The 21,811-nt window shown below is 41.7% G+C and overlaps 1 protein-coding gene across 1 annotated transcript in view; it reads right to left on the reverse strand.

The window, feature by feature from the left end:
- Positions 1-4,374: 4,374 nt before the first annotated feature.
- nmbr (neuromedin B receptor) overlaps positions 4,375-21,811 on the reverse strand; it is a 74,196-nt gene continuing 56,759 nt past the window's right edge. The window contains exons 4-5 of the mRNA XM_085371900.1: positions 7,570-7,808; positions 4,375-4,534 (exon numbers count right to left, since the gene is read on the reverse strand). Of these exons, the coding sequence (XP_085228026.1) occupies positions 4,375-4,534; positions 7,570-7,808 (399 nt within the window). The remainder of the gene's footprint in view (positions 4,535-7,569; positions 7,809-21,811) is intronic.

Consider the following 21,811-nt stretch of genomic DNA (forward strand, 5'->3'; position numbering starts at 1 on the left):
GGTAGAGATAAACAAAAAGTCTCAAGATGACACTAGAAATCATGACCTGAGAACCTAGAAACAGCCACTGCTTTCCTTTTCTGTAGTCTCCTGTCAGAAACTGGATAGTTTTAAAGAGACAGACAGACGTCCTATAAACAGAAGAATGATTAGAGAAAGTGAAGTCTTGCAGAGACAAACAGAGCAAAGTCAAAAAGGTGAAACAGAGAAGGAAGGATTTCAGATTTCAGGACCGGAACAGCTCTTTCTCATTACTTTTGTCATGGACACAGTTTGATAGATTGCTATGATTGGATGTGGTGGGGGAGCTGCTGTTATCACACAGTGCTTAAATAATGCTTAAATAATCCGATTAAATAGTTGTTAAGGCCTGGTCCATTTTAATAACATTCAATCAGTCTCAAATTCTGGTTTCAGTTTGTGGAAACTCTGACAGAGTGTAGCTGATCCTTTTATAAAGTTAGAAATATACAAGCTCGTCCAACAGATTACGTTTCTGAACAGAAACCCAGGGTGGGCAGCTAGCTGGGAAACACTCCTTCAAATGCTCCTTTCAGGTCAAGTTTGAGGTGCTCTGCAGTTTGCAGGCACAGAACAGGCTGACAGCTTTCCTCACAGTCAGCAATTCAACAAAGCAGGCGTGATACATGAACCCAGATTAACTGCTCGATTCCTTTCAGTGGTTCTTTATATCTGAGAAAAAACACATATTGTGGAGAGATCTTGGCACTGGAACATAAACTGATTGGACAATTAATATTTGGTTTAATGAGCCGAGACGTGGAATTAGAGCTGCAACAAGCGGTTTGACTATCTGAGTCCCTTTTCAGGCAAGAACACCAATCATCAACCTTTAGTTCTCAGATCTGACAATCTGCAGCTAGATTTCAGGGGGAAAAAACAAGCTTTCCAAAGCTCAGAGAAAAAGTGGAACTTAATTTTTAACATGGATATGAGTCACTTTTTTTAAACTTTAAGAAACAGACAGAAGCCTTGCTGTATGTAGCCTTCTGCGAGCGTTCTTCTAATTCTTTGTAGATTGAAATTCTTTAAAACGTTTTGAGCTACACTAAAAACTAAAATGTTCCTCTTTCTTCCATGCCCAGATGTTTTGGCATGACTGTCATCACACCAGCCTCCTTAAAAGACAAAACGGTCATTTTTACCCCTGGCGGCAATGACAGCGTACAGAGTGACAGGATGAACATGATAGCGGCTCAGAGATGCTGCTCATTCCACTAAACCGACAAAAGACTCAAGCAGATGCAACTGAAGTGTGTATCCATCTGCACTGTTGCCCTTTAATGGTGACGTAAAACACACACACATACACAGACTACTATATTTTCACTAGTTAAGGGTTTCGAGCCATGCCTGGTTTATCACTGGCCTGATTGAATCCATAAAAGTTCTGATGAAGGTTATTCTGTGAAACTGAGCCATGGTCAAACTATAAGGTTCAACAGATGTGAACCTTATAGCCCGTTGACAGCTGCCTGCACGCTGTAATTTCAGCTTCTTACATTTGATTGTCTAATTTAAAAGCTACAAGCCTGAGGTGACGACCAGCAGCCAGGCTGCCCTGTAACCTGTCCTCTCTCCACTTTAAATAAGCCTTTAAAAAACATTTATTTCTACTAAAATATGGCAATGATGCTGCAGATTGGTGTGTGAGTGTGTGCCTGTGCAGAAGCATTTATTCTGTGACTGACATTCGAACAGGACTTTCCAACACAGGAAGGTGAAGCATGCACAACATCAAAGAAAACACACTCAGTTTAAAAGAGAAGAAAACTGACACCAAAACACGGTCAACAGGACGTCACAGCATCTCTTTGAAAATATGGCACAGATACTCCATCAGCTGTTGACGCTAAGGCAGAAGCACAAAGCTCTGTTAGGTTTTGCATTCACCAGGAAAGGCTTATTATCAAAATCTGATTCTGCGGTGACTTCAGTTACAGGTGAGCAAGATATTGTCGGGTGATGATGGTAATCTTGTTCCATGGATGGGTGAGGAGCTGCTCCTGATTGTTAACAGTCGGTAACAGGATTCATTGAGGAGATCAAAAATGAGCATGAGTGTCACAGCTCTGTCCTCAAGAGCATAAGCCTGTGTAATTCTGTATTTCACAGGTCCATAAAAATTTGTGATGCAATTAGTTAGTAATTATGGAAGGAAAAGGGAGTTCAAACTAGTCGCTCTTACTTCATAACCCGAGGAGTCTTCATGAAGTGCACAGCAGGGCAATGCTTTGCATTTATCTACAAGCAGGCTAACAATTAATTCACCAAATAATATATGTTTGGAAGCAAAGCACTTCCTATAATTTAGCTCTTATTAATGTTCCAGAACACCCTGAATCCACGTTTAAAGCCCTCTTGTTTCTACGTGGCTTTAACAGCTTCTTAAATTGGAATCAATCTGCTTTTCCCTTTTTTCACTTACATCTCCGGTTCCATTGTCAAATACTCTCGTGAGCCAAAGCTCCAAATATTGATGTCAGTGAAATTTGTAATACCTCTGGAGGTCACCTGTGATCATAATCCACTTTAAATCTGCAATCTAAGATTGCACTGCAAAGTATGCATCACATTTGAGCCAATAATAAAGTCCAGTATTGGGCTGAAGTGTGTCGGGTCAGTAGTTCAGTAAAAATCAGTTTTTTCTTCTGCTTCTCTCAGAGCTGTGGAGGCCGATATAAATGAAAGCCTGGAATCGTGCCACTACACTCGGCAAGTAAAACCACTCACAGAAAAAGACATTTCAAACCTATCAGGAGAGCAAAAGTCTCTTAAAGCTCGAAGGATAATGAGACGGATGACATGAAAAGCAGGAGGAACAGTTTGCTGCCTTTCAAAAGACTCTGCAGTTTATTGGCAGCCAAACAACAGCAACATTAAAGTCTGCAGTTCAAAAACAGAAACATCAGGGAATCTGAGTAAAACAGAGACTCTGCTGATGTGAGCAGACGGGTTCAGGTTCCCCTTTTAACACCAAAACTATGGCAACAGCAGCATTCATTTTAAAATGAAAAGCAAGAGCTGCTGTTTGTTGGCTGTGAGGGGAATTTCTCCTGTACAAATATACATTAAAGTAAATCAGCGATCTCACATCGCTTCCAACAAGATCATTTCCTTCTCATGAGTAAATCAAGAGCTGCAGCTTAAGCTATGTGCCTGTCAGTCATTTTCAATCAGACCCAAGATGTTTCCTCAGTTTGGCCAGCGACTCAATTTGAAGCAAGAGAAAGTGACCCGCAGCTTTCCAGCAGAGGATTATGGATCACACTCTGTGCTCGAGCTTCTCAGGTTGGCGATGCTACCGCCTGCAGAAATAGGCCACACTGGGTACTTTCCTAACACCCAGCAGCACTTTGAGATTTGCTCCATGAAAACACAAGCAGGACCTTGGTGAGGACAAATGCCCGCTGGCCTCCAACTCAAACCACCTGTGTTATTGTTCAAGGACCAGAGGGCTAACGAGAGCAGCCCTGCCAGACCCTGTTCTCATCAGAGGTCCTTATGAGTTCAACACACACAGCAAGTTAAAGAGTTTAAGGCTGCTTCCAGTAATGTGACATCCAGAAAAACTAAAGCTGGCACCAGAGAAGCACTTTTCACAAAAAATGTTTTAAGACTGTTAGCTGTTAAAACCTGGTGGATACAGCAAGCAACAGAGCCACAAAACAAAGAGCTACCAAACAGATTCAGGTTCAAGTGCGTTCATCTCCAAAGTGGTTTTAGGAAGAGTTCGGATAAAGACAGGCCACACCCCATCACTGAGTAGCCTCCGAGCATTCTCCGAGACCTTGGATAACATGTGAACATTTTTCCTCTGAGAGTTCTGAAACCTTTATCTGAGTGCAGCAGACAAACGAGCCCACTCAGTGAAATCAACACACAAAAATGGCTTTTTAGATGAGTCCATTGACGGTGAGCCTCCCGGCAGCAAAGCACAGAGAAAACGAGCAATAGCTGCAGATATGCTAACGTTGCAGCCATGCTGTCGGCTTTAAAGTCTGTGAGGCTTTTCTCACAAATTTGATTCCATCCATCTTTATTTTTTATGCAGTTACTGTTAATAAATCTGGAGAATCATCCTGGAAAAAAGTGTTCTTAGTTTTTATACTGTCCATCTTGTATTTCTAAGAGGCACTTTCTGTTTGGTTGCCAAGGTAAGGATGTAGACGATAACTCTGATGGGAAAGGAGCGACCGTTGCAGCCATTCAACTTGTACAAGACTCGTGTCCGCTGTCCTTCCCTCCACCATCCATCGCTGCTCCGCAACAGAAAACCTCTCCTACGATAGTCCAACATTTCACACTCGGGAGGAGGTGAAGCTGAAAATGTCAGACTCTTAGCGTCCTGCTTCACAGAGCCACTTCCTGTCTGTTGGGGTTTCCATTGGCTGCCGGAGCGAGGGCAGCAGTGGGCGTGTTCTTCTTGATGGAGGTGAGGCGGATGTGGGAGGTGCTATGCAGATAGCTGGCTTGGCGCTCAGGGCGAGGACCTCGACCACATCGCAGTTGACTAAGGAGGAAGAAGAAAGCAAAACTCAGTGCAGATGTTAGTGGCGGGATTCCTGTTTACCAGATATTTTTATTGTTAGGAGTTTGCATGAATGTGGGTTGAGGCGTAAACCTCTGAGTGGTCAGTAAGCCTCTGTATCCCGATATAAACACCAGCCCTTTTACCATTTCACAGATGAGGAGAGGTTTGTGGGGAACATGCAGTGTGTCTGCTGAAGCTGAAAGCATGTGAGATTAGCGTGTTAAAGTTTTACAGGATCGTAGTTTCGTAGCTGAAAGGGCAAAAAGAAATCAGGTCTGGTTTCCATTTATTAGACTCATGTCACTGAATTCTGTTTTCATAAGCTGACATTTCAAACTTATCACTTCTTTGTTCCACTACAAAGAGTTTTGTGCTTTTGCTTTATTATCTCTGAAAGGTCTTATTAGCTCTGTGATAGAGAAGATGATTGTAGCCCTGGGACTACAGAGTTTTACTCAGTAACTGTCTTGGCAAAAGAACTCACAGCAATGGTTGCACATCTATCTTTTTCCATGTTTCAACAAATTTTTAACATTTAAACCTGCTGTGGAGGAGAGGATTGCTAGCTCTCTTCTGCCTTTCCCTGACTCATTGCTGGTCGTCGTTGTGTCACTGCCATCAGCCTAAATATCTGGAACCGTGCGCACACGATCCTGCCTGCTCGATACCACTACTGGTGGTCAAAAATACAACAGTGTAATTTAATCTGTCTGCAGCATGTGAGAACATTCACTGTGTTTAAGTTCTTCTTTCAGACTTTAGCACAAATGTAGATCTGCATCTAGAGTCAGACGTACAAAAGAACAACAACAACAACAACAAAAAACTCAGCATGGGAGTAAAGACTGGACTATGTATGCACAGAGGGTTGATGGGGGAGCAAAAGAAAACAATTCAAAGACAGAGATGAAACAACCCAAAAGATAACCACCAACATAAAAGAAATGCAGTGAAGGCATTAAACTCAATAAACTCCAGGCAGAAACCAGAAAACACAGAAACTCTTCACTCGAGTAGAAATAAAGCAAAACACAAAAACTAGAAGCTCTAGGATAATAATGAGGAGTAATCAAAACAGGAATGCACTCTGACTTTTCTGTAACAGAAGAACCTTCACAGAACTCACACAGGAAACTAAGAATTCAAATCTCCTTAAATACATCAAACCCAAGGACCACAGGACTGCTGTCGGCTGTTCCTGCTTTAAATCGTAGCTCTGCAGTTTGGTTGTCTGCAGTTTTACTTCCTCTACTTCTCTTTTGTAGAGATTCTCATTCAACAGTAGCTGATGAAGAATTTAGTTCTATGCTGATTTTTTTAGCCAATAATTAATCACTGATTACAGCCTATATGGAAAATCTGCATCACGTCAGCCACAGATGAATGCCTCTTTCCAAAGAACTATTAAAAACTAAAAAGCATGCATGTGCTGGAGATATTTTTCTTCCAAAAGTCATAATCCTCAGAAACAGGCACACATGTTAATTGGCTCTCTGGGTGCAAAAGGCGAAGAAACATTTCTGTACTTGAAGTAAATCATCACACATGGACAAATTAAATTGTTCACCTGTTACATTCTTCAAAACAGGCAAATAGCTATAATTGCATCCCAAAGGCACATTTTACTTTTCCTGCGGCGTCTCTGCTGCTTCTGAGGTGTCACGACCTGCTGCAAATCTGAGCTGAATGAGAGAAAAGCCCGTCCCCGGGTCACGGTTTCCTGCTTTTTGGGAAGGCTGTGCCATGGTTACGGTGAAGAGTTTAAATTTGGGTTTCCATCGTGCGGAGGCAGAAACATGATGAGTTTCAGGAGGTTTATTGGGTACTCAGGAGGAGTTTTAGAAAATGGCGAGGCTATGATTATTTTTCAGCAAGTTATAAGAATCCATTCAGACTGAAGAATGAAATACTCGCTGTGTGGTTTTTATCTGAATGCTCAGTCTTGTATAAATGTTCGTCCTCTAGAAAGTTTTGATTAGTCTGTGACTGCAGCTTCATGCGGTGTAAACACTCGGAGCACAAAACAACACAAACACGCTGCCAATGGCGTGCAGCGCAGACGAAGCGCGGCCTCGACATGCAAAGACATTTCCATCCGTATCCTTCCACCGTCTGTAAATCAGCTACATTCACATTTTATTGATGCAATCAGTAAAGTAGTAAAGACTCACTGGAGCATTCAGCCTCTGCTTGTTTTCCACCTTTTTATGGTGACAGCAGTTAATGTGAGCAGTAATAGAGTTAGCTGTAGCAGCGTCCAGTAAATCAGCATGCCGTGAACATTTCTACCTATAGTGAAGACAAACAGCAGCATTCATACGTTCAATCTAATTTCTTCTTCAGTAGTCGACGTAAAATAAACATGACCACGTAATTAAGCGTGTTTTATATCACAGAACAGCCGAGACGAGCTCTGAAGCTCCTGCATTCGCTGGCTGACATCAAGCATCTGCCTCTGCTTGATGATTTTGATTTTTGAAGCTGATATTTGTAACTTTAACTCTGAATAACACACAATTCTGGCACCAGTGAATTTTAAATAAATGTAGAGCACTGACAGGCTGTTTGGGAAAATTACTGACATATTTCTGAATGACTGACGGACATCTTCAGTGGGAGCAGCTGAACCTGCAGCTGAGAGCAGAGTGAGATGTTAGTCTTTTATAGACACTGAAAAAATTAATTCAAGGGAAATGTATTCAAATGTAGCTTTTTCCATATGTTTATTTTTATTATTATTCTTTATTATTTTTCTTTTCTGGGAGTTTTGTGTGTATCCAAATAAGTGCTGCTGAACATTTTACTAATCCAAATGCTGCAGTGCAGTTATGAATAACACTCTGCAGGAGCACACCAGTGTGCACACTTTGGAAATATTAAAGGGGGAACTTGCCCACCTTATTGTTTGTGAGATGTTTGAGAACAGTGTCATCTGTCTCTATTCTCTGGGGCAGTGCAGGGATCTGGTTAGGTAACATAACCGTCTCAGGTAAAAGCACCTCAATAACTCTGACCTGTTGAAGTGTCTGCGGAAACTCTCACTGAGCAGGTAGAGCGCAAACGGGTTGACGCAGGACGAGGAGAAGCTGAGGACCCGGGCTAGAAGAGTGATGACGAGGTGGGCCAGCGACAGATCCATCTGGTGGTAGTGGAAGGAGCGGTACATGTAGAGGACGTGGTTTGGGAACCAGCACAGGGCGAACAGGCCCACAAAAACCAGCACGATCTTAGACAGACGCTTCCTCGTCTCCATCTGGAAGAAAAGGATTTAAAGCGATGAGACATCACAAGCTGGAGGGACTGAACACAAAACAGTTTTCAGTAAACAGAGCTGAAAGATTTCCAAACTACATCTTCAAATGGAACTCACTGGATCTCACATGATCAGACCTCTCTGTGATTCATTAGAGGAAACATGAGCTGTGGAGGTGACTTGGAAAAGAAAAGGATCTTTCTGCATGTTGAACTGTCTGATTCTTATAGTTTGGCCAGGGTCACAATGAGAGCATGTGGAGGGGATACAAACTTTGACAGGGGGGCAAATGGCTCAACAAAAGCAGGAGGGGACATTCACGCTGTCTCTTATGTGCACTATGTTACACTTGCACACATCCACAACGTCCATAAACACAGATTATAAACTAAGATGCCACGAATACAAAAACCTTAAAGGTGCATTTAAAAACACAGACATGGTCCTTTATAAAGGACTTTCCCTTCATGACTTCTTAGTCTTTTCTATATTTGTCTCACTTTCTTGTTTCAGATCATTACAGACATGTTGGTATGAAACAAAGATGGGGTGTGTGTCTTTGTCACAGACTCTGAGTGCAGAGTGTCCTCCACATATTTCCAGATGTTTTGCAATTTTCAAGTGAGGTCTTTAAAGATTTAAAGCCAGCAGTGGTTTAATGATCTGTTTTTGGTTCCATTAGGAATGAAGGGAACTTCCCAAAGTCTGCCTTTGATGGCCCATCAGCTCCAACAGCTCCATCAGCTGCAGTGCCCTCCTCAGTAACTGCTGCAGAAACACTCAGCTACTATGATATGTTGTTACTCCAGTAACTTTTCAATGTTTAACTGTTTCCATTACAGCCTTTACTTATAGCTGTAATAGTGTGTCAGTAGAATTCAGCTGAGGGGGCACAGTGACCTTTTTCGACACTCCTGGCCCCCGGGGACGTCCCTAACGCAGAAGCTCATTTTGGCTAAAGGTCTTTCTTTGTTAAAGTGACTCCTGCCTACTTGTATTTTTATTTTTATTTTTATTCCTATTTATTCTATTTATCCCCTTCGTATATTTTATTTATATTGTCTCTGTATTTATATATATATATATGTGTGTGTGTGTGTGTGTGTGTGTGTGTGTGTGTGTATTTTATATATATATATATATATATATAATATTCTGTAACTCTGTAACTTCTGTCGGTGCTGTGCTTTTTTGGAAATCGAATTTCCCAGAGGAACCCACCCGAGGGATTAATAAAGTTCTATCTAATCTAATCTAATCTAATCTACTCCCGCCTGTATGCAGGGCCACAGCCACACATACTCGATGCTTTGTTGGTCGTCCCTTTTAAGAACATTCAATGGTTTTGGGGGCATATGTCTGAGCACTGCTGCAAACGTATTAGAAAGGGCGTGTTGGAGTCCATCCCGGGCATGCATTTTATTTATTCTTCCTGAAATTTGTAACTTTTATACATTTTACATGGAAATTGCTTTGCAAAGAAAAACTCAGAATCAGGAACCAGGTGACAGTTAAACAAGAATGGCAGTTTCCCAAGTAAGTCACCTGCATTATTCAAGTTTTTGTTTAAACCTTTTGCTTTTATAACCTCACGCTTGGATCACTGCAACTCCCCTTTAATAGGGGTTGGCCAGGGGACTTGGTCACACCTACAACTGGTGCAAAATGCTGCGGCACGGTTTTTAACTGGTAAAAGAACATTTGAGCATATTACTTCGGATTTCCTTACACTTGCTTCCAATTTAATTTAGGATCGCTTTTAAAATCCTTTTACTGTTTTTTAAATCCTTAAATGGCGCCTGTATATTTGTCCGATGTGGTACAGTCCTATGTCCCCCCTCGTTCACTCCAGGCAGCCGAGCAGCTGTTGCTCTCACTCCCTAAATCACAGCTGAAACTTCTCTATTGTGGTCCCGAAGCTTTGGAATGATCTTCCTCTTCAAGTTAGGCAATCTACATCAGCGGTGGTTTTTAAATCCAGGTTGAAAACTAATTTTTTATTCACTGGCTTTTGACTCACTGGGTAACTGACATTGTTATTTTATTGTTATTTATTTAGTTATTTATTGTAGTTCGTGTTCTCTTTATATTTCTGCTGTACAGCTTTGGTTGACCATGTGTTGTTTTTAGTGTGATAGTGCTATATAAATAAATTATAGTATGGTAAACTTTTGAAGGTTTAAACCTGTCTTAACCTCTAATTTCTTTCCAGGTTCTCACAAAGTTATCTGGACATTTATTTTTATTTACTTTATTTTATTGTATTAATGTTTTGTTTTAGGTTTGCTGTGACAAATGTCTTCAGTCACTGAATCATTGAATCGTCCAACCCTCTATCTGTTCACATACACACAAGCACACACACACACACACACGCACGCACGCACGCACACACACGCACGCACGCACGCACGCACGCACGCACGCACACACACACACACACACACACACACAGTATAACTTGTACGCTTATTTATATGATGTAATTCTCCAATAATACAACCTATGTTCAGAGTTCTTGTGTATCCCTGCCTGCACACATTTGTTTGGCTTGATTTTTAGTCTTTGGAGGATAAAGTCATTACTGCATGGATTGTCTCACTAATGAGTGTTTTTGCAAAACTCAGCGTTGGCTAATTAGAATTTAAGAAAACCCACCATCTCCTCCCTGAACACCATAAAAAATGTTTGTCACACAAGTTGAGTACGAATATTTTGTGACAGCTGGGATGTTCATGAAAAGCTTTCCATTATTATGGTTTTGCTTTTTTTTCTGTGTCTGATGGTTCTGCCCAAAACATATTATTTGTTGGAAGTGAGCAGCATATAAATATGGAGACTGATCTGTATTTAAAGATGAAGAATAAACCTTTCTGGAGACCAAAGCAGAATAAAAGCTCTCAGGGAGGATGCTGAAGTGGATGGATGGGTCAGCGTCCGCCAATCAGACATGCTGGTTTATTTTAATAATGACTGCAATCTTCCCACAACCTCAGTCAGTTTTGTTTGTGATTGCAGATCAGAAAACAACATGCAGTTCTCACTTTAAGGCAACGTCACACCAAACAAATATTCATGTAGGCCATTTCTTCTTACAGTCTGATGCTGATTAGTTAGAAGCAGATTCTGTGAGCCAAAGTTTCTATGGTCTTCATCAGTCGCACCAAAAGGCAATAGGACTTAATAGTAATTTTTTGACTAATGAGTTGTCAGAAGTGGTGAGTCTCTCCACAGCATGTCCCATTTTTCTGTATTAAACACTTGTAACTGTATTGAATGAATCCAGAAGGCAAACAGAGTTGAAACAGTTGCCTTCATTAATGGGTTTACATTTGAAAAAGGTGTACATACATCTGAAAAATGAATACATAAGAACAAAGCAAGTAAAAAAAAACCCACAAGAGTTGACCCAAATGTCTGTTTGAACAGAGGAGGATGCCACAGTGTTGAGGGAAAGGTTTTGTAGCTAAGCTTAGTTTTCAGACAGGTACATGGAATCACGAGAAGACCCAGGGATCCAGCGTGGAGAATAGGAGTGGTTATCAATGATATAAGTGCGGGCTTTGTCTCGTAAGTTCATAAAAGAAAGAACTAAGATTTTAAAATGATACCTAGACCTGACTGGAATCCTCTTCAGACACTTGTTTGTAGCAGAGTATGTTGAAAGCATTTTGTACAGTTGGGAGGCAATTAATAGATGCATTATACAGACAACAAAATAGACCATTACAGTAGTCGATGCTGGAGGAGATGAAGCCAAGAACAAGAATGTCCAGTTCACTTTTTGAGACAACAGTCCTAAGTTTAGGAATATGTCTTAAATAGAAAAAGTAAGCGCGAGTCAGAAACTTGTTATGAGCATCAACAGTTAAAGAGTTATGTGCGCTAGCTTGAACAGTGGATGAGAAAGAGCTCCAGAATGATAATTAAAGACTCAGTCTTATTTGTGTTAAACTGCATAAAAATATTTACCGTCCAACCATTCACTGCATTAAGTCAGTTAAAAGCAGAGGCACAGTTGATTGTCGTCAGCATACGGATGACTAGAAATGGTTTATAGCTAGTAATAATGAGACCTAATGGCAGGATATACAATGAAAACCAGATGATAATTCAGCCACATCTGACCAGAAACTGCCAACTGAGTCATCGCAGTGAAGAATAAAACTCTTTCCACAAACGCATCTGAGCAGCATAAATTAAATGGGCTTACTTGTCTTTGTCCTCACAAATAGTTGAACCTACTAAACCACCTGCTAATGCTAAAAATGGTAAGATGCTAACACTGGATTGACAATGACAAGATGAATTCATGCTGCTTTTTGTTTGTCAGGCAGGACACGGAAATGCTTAGAAGCAAACATGAGAGATCCTCGCAGTAAAAACAGTAAATCCAGCAGTTTTGCCCCTCGATTGTTTACTCTGGTGTAAAAATGTACTCAAGCTCGATGGAACTGACAGTTTGACTCCCATTGGGACTTGCATATGAAAAGCAACGATGAAACGGATGGAAAACAGAATGAGTGATGGGCGGAGACTCCAAAGAATGGATTTAGGATTATAATACCAGCAGATGCATGGAGCGTACGCCATCATGAGAGGAACCTGACCTTGTCAGTCTGATGCTCAGCGATTGTTAGAGACACATGGAAAAAGGTCAATCATGTCAGTCAAATGCATTTTACACAGGTCACAGCCCAGCTCGATACAAACACGCAAAAAATGTCAGCGGCGTTTCTTCAAAGAGCTTCTCTGTGTAGGGCAGAGGTCACACCCATCAGACTTGCTGGCTTTCTGATGCTCCTTTAAACAGGAGAGCAGCACACCGACCTTCACCATTCCCTTTTTAAAATCCTCATGACCACAAATTAAACTCCGAGTGCATTCAACCTTCTCACTGCAAACACAGAAAGAAGTAGAAAATCAGCTCTGCAGTACGATGTTTGACACAAAAGGCCACACGGAGTACTCGGTGGAGGATTTTATTCCCCCTCAGGTGCACAGAGGTTTTTTCCTTCTCTGTGCTTGCATCTCTTTGATATTTCAGTGACTCGCCGTGAACGTCACAGCACTGCAGCGAGACACAGTTTGTCAGTAACAATCAGCCGGTGCAGAGTAACAAGGACCGGGGGCCATCTGTGTGTCAACTTCATTATATCCTCTGCTGATTGGCTGTCACAGGAGTCACCTAAATCCTCTCAAGACTTGTTTAACTTTTTGAAGTTTCATTTCACTCCTTTGACCAGAATGTGTTAGTTTTAAATTCTGTGTCATTTGATTTGTTAGTTTTAGTCAAAGTTGACACACAGACGCGTGTCAAAGAAATGATCAGCATCCCACACCCAGGACTTTGAGTTTCACAGCAGACAACAGGCTCATGTGAAGCTGTAGCGCACAAGTATCAATTTCATGGGGTAGAGATTTTTATTTGGGAAAATTTCATGTTTTTAAAGGATAGAGATAATAGATTTTTAAATAGATTTTAATTGTAGTAAAACCCCTTCTGCGAGCATCTGCCAGCTTGATTAGCAGCATGAAGCCAGCAGCAGCTGAGAATTCGCAGCAGGACCTCCCGACAGCATCACCTGCAACCTGCAGTCGCCACAACCAGCTGCTTCTCCTACTCACTGAAAGTTTCTGCTGCACTGTAACTTCACTCCTAACTCCTGTTTCACTATTTATCTGGAGGCAGGTTTGTCTTGTTTTTAATTTAAGCAGCCAGTTAGCATGTGGTAACAGACTACTAGGTACAGTGGGGCAAAAAAGTATTTAGTCAGCCACCGATTGTGCAAGTTCCCCCACTTAAAATGATGACAGAGGTCAGTAATTTGCACCAGAGGTACACTTCAACTGTGAGAGACAGAATGTGAAAAAAAAATCCATGAATCCACATGGTAGGATTTGTAAAGAATTTATTCGTAAATCAGGGTGGAAAATAAGTATTTGGTCAATAACAAAAATACAACTCAATACTTTGTAACATAACCTTTGTTGGCAATAACAGAGGTCAAACGTTTACTATAGGTCTTTACCAGGTTTGCACACACAGTAGCTGGTATTTTGGCCCATTCCTCCATGCAGATCTTCTCGAGAGCAGTGATGTTTTGGGGCTGTCGCCGAGCAACACGGACTTTCAACTCCCGCCACAGATTTTCTATGGGGTTGAGGTCTGGAGACTGGCTAGGCCACTCCAGGACTTTCAAATGCTTCTTACGGAGCCACTCCTTTGTTGCCCGGGCGGTGTGTTTTGGATCATTGTCATGTTGGAAGACCCAGCCTCGTTTCATCTTCAAAGTTCTCACTGATGGAAGGAGGTTTTGGCTCAAAATCTCACGATACATGGCCCCATTCATTCTGTCCTTAACACGGATCAGTCGTCCTGTCCCCTTGGCAGAAAAACAGCCCCATAGCATGATGTTTCCACCCCCATGCTTCACAGTAGGTACGGTGTTCTTGGGATGCAACTCAGTATTCTTCTTCCTCCAAATACGACGAGTTGAGTTTATACCAAAAAGTTCTACTTTGGTTTCATCTGACCACATGACATTCTCCCAATCCTCTGCTGTATCATCCATGTGCTCTCTGGCAAACTTCAGACGGGCCTGGACATGCACTGGCTTCAGCAGCGGAACACGTCTGGCACTGCGGGATTTGATTCCCTGCCGTTGTAGTGTGTTACTGATGGTGACCTTTGTTACTTTGGTCCCAGCTCTCTGCAGGTCATTCACCAGGTCCCCCCGTGTGGTTCTGGGATCTTTGCTCACCGTTCTCATGATCATTTTGACCCCACGGGATGAGATCTTGCGTGGAGCCCCAGATCGAGGGAGATTATCAGTGGTCTTGTATGTCTTCCATTTTCTGATGATTGCTCCCACAGTTGATTTTTTCACACCAAGCTGCTTGCCTATTGTAGATTCACTCTTCCCAGTCTGGTGCAGGTCTACAATACTTTTCCTGGTGTCCTTCGAAAGCTCTTTGGTCTTGGCCATGGCGGAGTTTGGAGTCTGACTGTTTGAGGCTGTGGACAGGTGTCTTTTATACAGATGATGAGTTCAAACAGGTGCCATCCATACAGGTAACGAGTGGGGGACAGAAAAGCTTCTTACAGAAGACGTTACAGGTCTGTGAGAGCCAGAGATTTTCCTTGTTTGAGGTGACCAAATACTTATTTTCCACCCTAATTTACGAATAAATTCTTTACAAATCCTACCATGTGAATTCATGGATTTTTTTTTCACATTCTGTCTCTCACAGTTGAAGTGCACCTCTGGTGCAAATTACTGACCTCTGTCATCATTTTAAGTGGGGGAACTTGCACAATCGGTGGCTGACTAAATACTTTTTTGCCCCACTGTATGTCTGGACAGGGTCAACATCCTTGTCAAATATGCTACTACAACTAATAATAACGGTCATAAGTCCTGTATTTTATTTCAGACATTAACCACACAACACTGTTAGCACTTATTTACACTTCTTTGGCCCTGAAATTCTCTGCTGATGTTTAAATGTTGTATCAAAGCGTAAGTTGCACACAATAAGAGGATTGTCAGCAAGTAAATAAATTAACTGAGGCGTGCATGTGTTTCTTTTACACAGTGAACCTCTTTAATGAACACGTTGTGCTGCGTAAAGAACAGATGTGTCTTTCCAGCTACACATCATTAACAGCAGCCAGCTGCTTCTCACCTCACCTGACTCCACCATTAAAGATGAGAAACGTTTGTATAATAAAAAAAGTTAAAGCGACAGCAAACTCTGCTGATTGCAGAGCAGGAATCATCTCAGTGCTGCAGGCGGGCTGCTGATTTGTGTTTGCTCTGATTTGCTGCAGCACTCGGGCAGCGCTTGGCATCTTTCCCGAGATCCTCTTAGGCACCTGCTGCTACGGGCCATTACTCATCTGGAAGGCTGGATTATGTCAGTGTGTGTTTGCATGAACTTTTAGAGGTACAAATAAACTTTTCCTACTTCTAATTTCTTTGCAGTTTGTAAATTATTTATTTATTGTGTGTGCCTGTGCCTCTGCATGTGAGTGTTTGTGCTCATCTGGGAGTTGAGAGCTGTCGGCTCCCATTAGAGGTACGTCTGAGATGGATCCATCACACAGCCATCACTCTGTCATTTTGCTTTCACACTCCACATGCTGCAAAAATGCCAATATCCAGAAAAGCCACAACAATCCAGAACTCAATACACATAACTGACAGTGAGACCCATGAACCAAAGCACAGGGTCATACAGAAACATGAAGACAGAAATCAGGGACTCAACAATAGCACACGGAATCAGACCTGATAGTTGAATAATAAAGAAATCCAAAACTTAGCCTGTATGAGAATCCAAAGTTAGGACGCTTGGAATAAACCCTCAGTAAAAGCCCAAGAATCCGATGCCTTCATCAAACAATTAAAAAAGAAAAAAAAACTTTAGAAAAAACCATGGGACCAAGACGGCAAGGAGAGGCTTCATTTCGTACTCGGTCGGAGTGTGGCGGATCTTAGTGTCTTGCTAAACATCATAAACCTGGGAGGAGGACGGTTCCACAGTGTTGGTGTTCCACTCATGTGTAAACTGTAAAAACAAAAATACTTATGAGCAAAATGGTTGATTATGACATCTTATTAGTATAAATTACAGTGGACATTCCCATTGTCCTTCAAGGAGCAGACACATTTGGGCCTAATCAGCACTGCTTTTGCACAGGTGCCAAGTGACTGATTTAAAAGTTACACAAGTCCTCAGCTGGACTGGAAGTGGGTCACAGAAAGTTTTCATGGCTTAGCTGAGACTCAAATGTCACAACACACCTGACATTTGACCCAACCAAGGTGGACTACTGGCTGAGTTTGACTTAACACTACCAGTCAAATAAAATGCAAATATGGATCATATTTGGGTTGTTGTTATCAGGCCAGTATTCCTGGAAGGAGTCACTGCAGGTGAGGTGAAGAGCTTTTCTAAAGTTAACAGCTACACTTGTTACCACGGTTCCAGTGACAGCCTCCATCACCCCTCCACCTCTCCACCTGTTCAAGCAGAAAAGTGTTTTCTTTAACAGACCATAAAAGTTGATTTACTGGCCCAGGGAGGCCAAACTAGTGTGGACACCTTGAGGATTTTGCACAGTAATTTAGACAGTTATTTCAAAGTCTTATCTAAACTAACTGGTTTTAATGATGGTGAAGGAAAACAATAATTTGTAGCTTTTCTTCCACCTTTTTTTTCTTCTAGCACCTTCTTTTCTCTTTTAAGTGGATTTGAAGTGTTTCTCTATGTGAGCTTTTGTCTGTATTATTTTAAGGTGTTCACCTTAAAGATAATAGTGATTTGGCAGTATTTCAACAAAATCGAATAATTTTTGATCTGTAGCGGTTTCTTATAATGCCTTTAGTCAATCATTGTTACTTAAAATCAGCCCCAAAAATTAACACTCTGAAGACTTTCAACAAAATTCCAGTCAGTGCTTTCCCAGGAAGACAAGACAGGAAGCTCCCAATGTGTGAGTCTAAAGCCTGGTTGGTTTCATGACCTTGTTTCACTCATGTTAATGCAAACATTCACAAAGCAACTTTGTCGGTACCCCAAAGCTTTAGGTATAGCTTTAAATGTAGCTTTAGTTCTAGCTTTAGTTCTAGCTTTAGGTCTAGCTTTAGGTCTTTTCTAAGGTTGAGCTGCCTGATGGTGGTCATCCATCGCAGGCAGACCATACCTCGGATTCATGTTTCCATATTCTCAGATGCTTTGTTGCTCATGTCGACTTTTCACCCTTACACATCAGTGTAAAACTGCGTTTGTATTTCACCATGTTGATGCATTAGACGTAATCAGTGAATATTACTTGTGTACTCTTTTTTTACACTTTGAATTTAAGCATGTGTCTTTCCTCAGACAGTGTTATTCAGCTCTTCTCTGACTGTCTCAGCCTGAGAAAAAATTGACTTTCAATCATGCAGATCAACCACCTTCCTCGGTGTGCTTTGTGGCTTCTCGTTGGCAGCACCTGAAAAGATCTCTGTTCGATCAAAATGCAGCACTATGAAATGAAATTTGCTGGGAGCATCTTATCTGTGCATGCATTGTCTGACTTCTGCCTTTGGCTTGTTTTTGATTCTCACAGCTTGTTTGTCTGAGGGAAAGTCGCAGTGATGATTAAAAGAAAAACTCTGATTGTTAGTGGGAAACAAGACACGAACAGGCCTCTCTTGTATCAAGTTCACACACTTTGTCAACACATCCATCCACCTGAGCCATTTCACTTTAAAAGGAGAGCTGCACCTTATCAAACATATGCAGCAAAAACACATTTCGATGCAGCAGGCTGGATACGTGAAAAACTCCACACCATAAAGACTTTAAATGTCGCCATAGGAAGTTGAACTTTCTCAACTCCTGTTGTTGGATGTGTGATGACAACAAGCATGAAAAGCAAAAGAAATCTGGGAGTGAGAAGCAAAAAGAACTTGTCTCTGCTGCAGGGCACACACTCCAGGCTACAGAGGGAAATGTGAGTATGGATTCATTCATATTTCTGATGCTGACGTCAGTAGTTGAGTTGGAAAAAACAGAGTCCATTCACCCACACAAAACTTTCATGATATGAAGGTTTCAGAACTCAGAGGAACAACTCTGAATAAAAACATCTCAGAAGCAAAGTATGAATAAAGTTAGAGGGAACAAATATGCATGCATCAATACAGGAATCATGGGGTGTACTTCGTTTTTCATAGACTGCATAGACACTAAGTACACCCCATTATTCAATAATAAGACGATAAGAACTTGTGTTGTTTGCTGTAAGCCTCTTTTAACAGAATAGCTTCAGTTCTTTGAAGTACAATCAGGAAATTTCTGTTGCAGATTTACTGCTGTGCTCAGGATCATTGCCCTGTTAATGACCCAGTTTGGTCCCAGCTTTAGCTGTGGGACAGACAGCCTCACATATAGAAAACGCTAGAATACTTTGTTAAACAGATGAGGCCACTGAGTGACTGCAAGATGGTCAAACGATCATAACTGCGCAGCTGATCTGATGTGTTTGGTTTACGCCAAACCTGCTGCTGTGCATTATGGAGAGAATCTCCACCTTCTCAACAGTCCAAAGGACTTTATTACAGAAGTCTTGTTGTTTGTGCAGATGCAGTAACGCACAGGACTGTGAGAGACCACGAGCAGCCTCACTCCAGTGGTCTAAAACCGAGCAGGGTCCTCGCAGAGATGTAGAAGAGCAGCCCGTCCAAACACACGCACTCAGACTCCATCTACTACAGTTTCGTTTTGTAAACTCTGTGACTGGAGGGCTTTTCTGTGGGCCTTTCTTTTGTGAGCATTTCATGAATAAACATGAACTTTTCTCACTGTTTTCATATCAGAGACAGAAGATGGAAAAGTCTCACTAAAAGCTGCTGCTGCAACAACCTCTGTGTGTTTCTGAAGTGGCAGCCTTTGTGTGTGTTGTTGTTGGCCCTTACTGCTGCTGCTATTGTTGGAGGTTTTGCTGAAAGCACATGTGGCAGCAAAACAAGAAAGAGACTAATTATGATGTATACTCCACTGCTTATCTGAGGGGCTGCTGTGATACAGGACCTACAAATGCTTGGAAGCACCAGTAGATGGTCAGAGGTGGGAGCCACGTGTGATGGAAAACAGCAGAAAAGGAAAGACACTTACTGCAACATGCATACATACTTCTGAAAATAGCTCATGTGGACACTCTTGATCAACACCATTAATTTATTTACAGAAATCACAAATGCCTTGCTAACCATTTCAGTTAATCCGAGAATAACAAAAACTAGAGCTAGCTGAAAAAAAGGCTATTTGGTTTTTGAGAAGCAAGCTCCAACAAATCCAAATGGCCCTCCAACCAGCATATTGTGGTGTCACAGGCCAGTTTCTGCTCTTTCCAGTTCATTAAACTAATTCTTTTTGCTCAGAGACATCCCAGCATTTAGTTGGTAGAAACTCTTTTTCATAAGCAAAAACTAACTTGGACTAAAACTTCTGTGGACATAATAAAGTGCACAGCTTCAGCCAAGATAATTGTCTTCAGTTTTCTGCTCTGCACACTGTTTAGTGTATAAAAGTGTTTTGCCAGCATCTTTGTCACACTGAACCACCTGTTGCTCTGAATATTATTCGTTTTTCTGTTGTGAAGATTACCCAGGAAAAATGGATAGGCTCGCTCTGTCCTCCTGCTCAACCAGGTGTTTTTGGCAGCTGGTGATTGGTTCTTATTTTCTCAAAGACCGGTTTAGTTGAACACCAAATATCTGCCATGTGTGACTAAACCTTTTGATTTGACTGTTGGTCCCTGTTGTCTATGTAAATGGATTGCAGTTATATTTAGCAAAGCTCAACGAATGCTTTTCCCTCCTGTTCTTTTCTCTGCCTGCTGTCAGTCCCATTCTGAGAGGAAGCAGGAAACTGCAGAAAAGCTGCTTCTGGAAACAAACATCGGTGACAGAGCTGAAGTAATGAGCTTTGAATGGAAAATGGCTACATTTACATAGACTAAGCATTCAAACAGAACTTTATTCTGTAGAACTGATGCAGTTTATTGATCCTAAATTGAGACCAACAGCCAATTTAGAGTTCTCTGTCTTCTGGTTTCTCTCCGTGTTCCGTGGTTGCGCTGTCTCCCTTGTCAGGTGTATACCCTTGTCAAGTCCGCGTGTCTGTGTTATGTTTCCTGTTTTACTTTGAAAGTCCATGTCTTATGTTAATGTGTCTGCTTTTGCTTCCCTTCCCTCATTAGCCCTGATTTGTCCCAGCTGTGTTTTCCTCCTGTCTCCCATTCACTGATTGCTCCCTCAGACAGCGAACATGATTGTCTGGACTGCGGGAGGAAGCTGGAGCAGCTAAGGAAACCTACAGAGCAAAAGTTGTAAATATAATTTAAGTTACCATTAGTGAAATGTTAAGGATAACATATCCTATAAATGTAATGAATACTGCCTACAGTTACTGATTCTGCAACTTTATAAAGGAGCGTTATCACGATGTGGCATGCTGTCCTGCTGGAAGCAGGAAGAAGATGGTGCACTGGGATCATAAAGGGATGGATGTGGTAAGCAGAAACACGGAGGAAGGCTGTGGGGTTTAAATGATGCTCAGCTGCTGCTGATGGGCACAAGACTGTCAAGAAAACCACCTCATCATCACGTCATTGATACAAGGCAGGCAGGATCCATGCGTCCATGTTCACACCAAATCCTGACTGTGTGCTGTGTTCAGAGATGCTCTTCTGCATATCTTGACTACAGTGAGTGGTTATTTGAGTTAGTGTTGCCATCTTGTCAGCTCTCCTCTTCCCCGACTCAACAAGGCATTTTCTGCTCTCCCTGGATGTTCTGGGTCATTCTCTGTAAACCCTAGAGGTGGTCCCTGTAGATCAGCAGCATAGATTATTCTAAGTGCTGACAAGCTTTTGTGATAACTTTGTTTTTACTGGATGATTTCGCTGTGAGATGTGCAAGGGAATAAAGTTCTGACAGAAGAACGAGATTATCCTGATGGGCTTCAAAGCTGGTTGATGGGGTTGTTTCCTGCATGTAGTTTCTTCACACACAGCAGCTTTTTATTTTCTCCTAATATCCTCAGACATCAGAATAAAGCAACAGTCCAAGCTGGTGGCAGGGGAGGCAACACTGTGTACAGCTCACAATTCATCCAATAGGAATGTCTCACTGGCTACAGTGGTCATAATTTCTGTGACATATGAAGCTTTCAGTCACGGACAGGAAACCATGGTTGGAGATTTGAAAATGATTCTAAATAAATTGTTGTATTATAGAAAAAGACTAAAGTTAATTGAAAGTGGGGCGGCTGTAAAGAGCAACACGATGACTTTGTGCCACAAACCAAACAATCACGAGGTGGGAACATGCTGTACCTGAGCTCACACCTATGCCTCAAGGAAACATGGAGCTGCTTATGGGGAAAGGTTAGACCTCTACAGTGAGTTTCATTTATGCTCCTGCTTGTGAATGTCAAGACGTTAA

This window comes from Diplotaxodon limnothrissa, linkage group LG15 (assembly GCF_057381915.1).
Source record: "Diplotaxodon limnothrissa isolate DT_005_m linkage group LG15, D_limnothrissa_male_GT1.1, whole genome shotgun sequence".
Lineage (NCBI taxonomy): Eukaryota > Metazoa > Chordata > Actinopteri > Cichliformes > Cichlidae > Diplotaxodon > Diplotaxodon limnothrissa.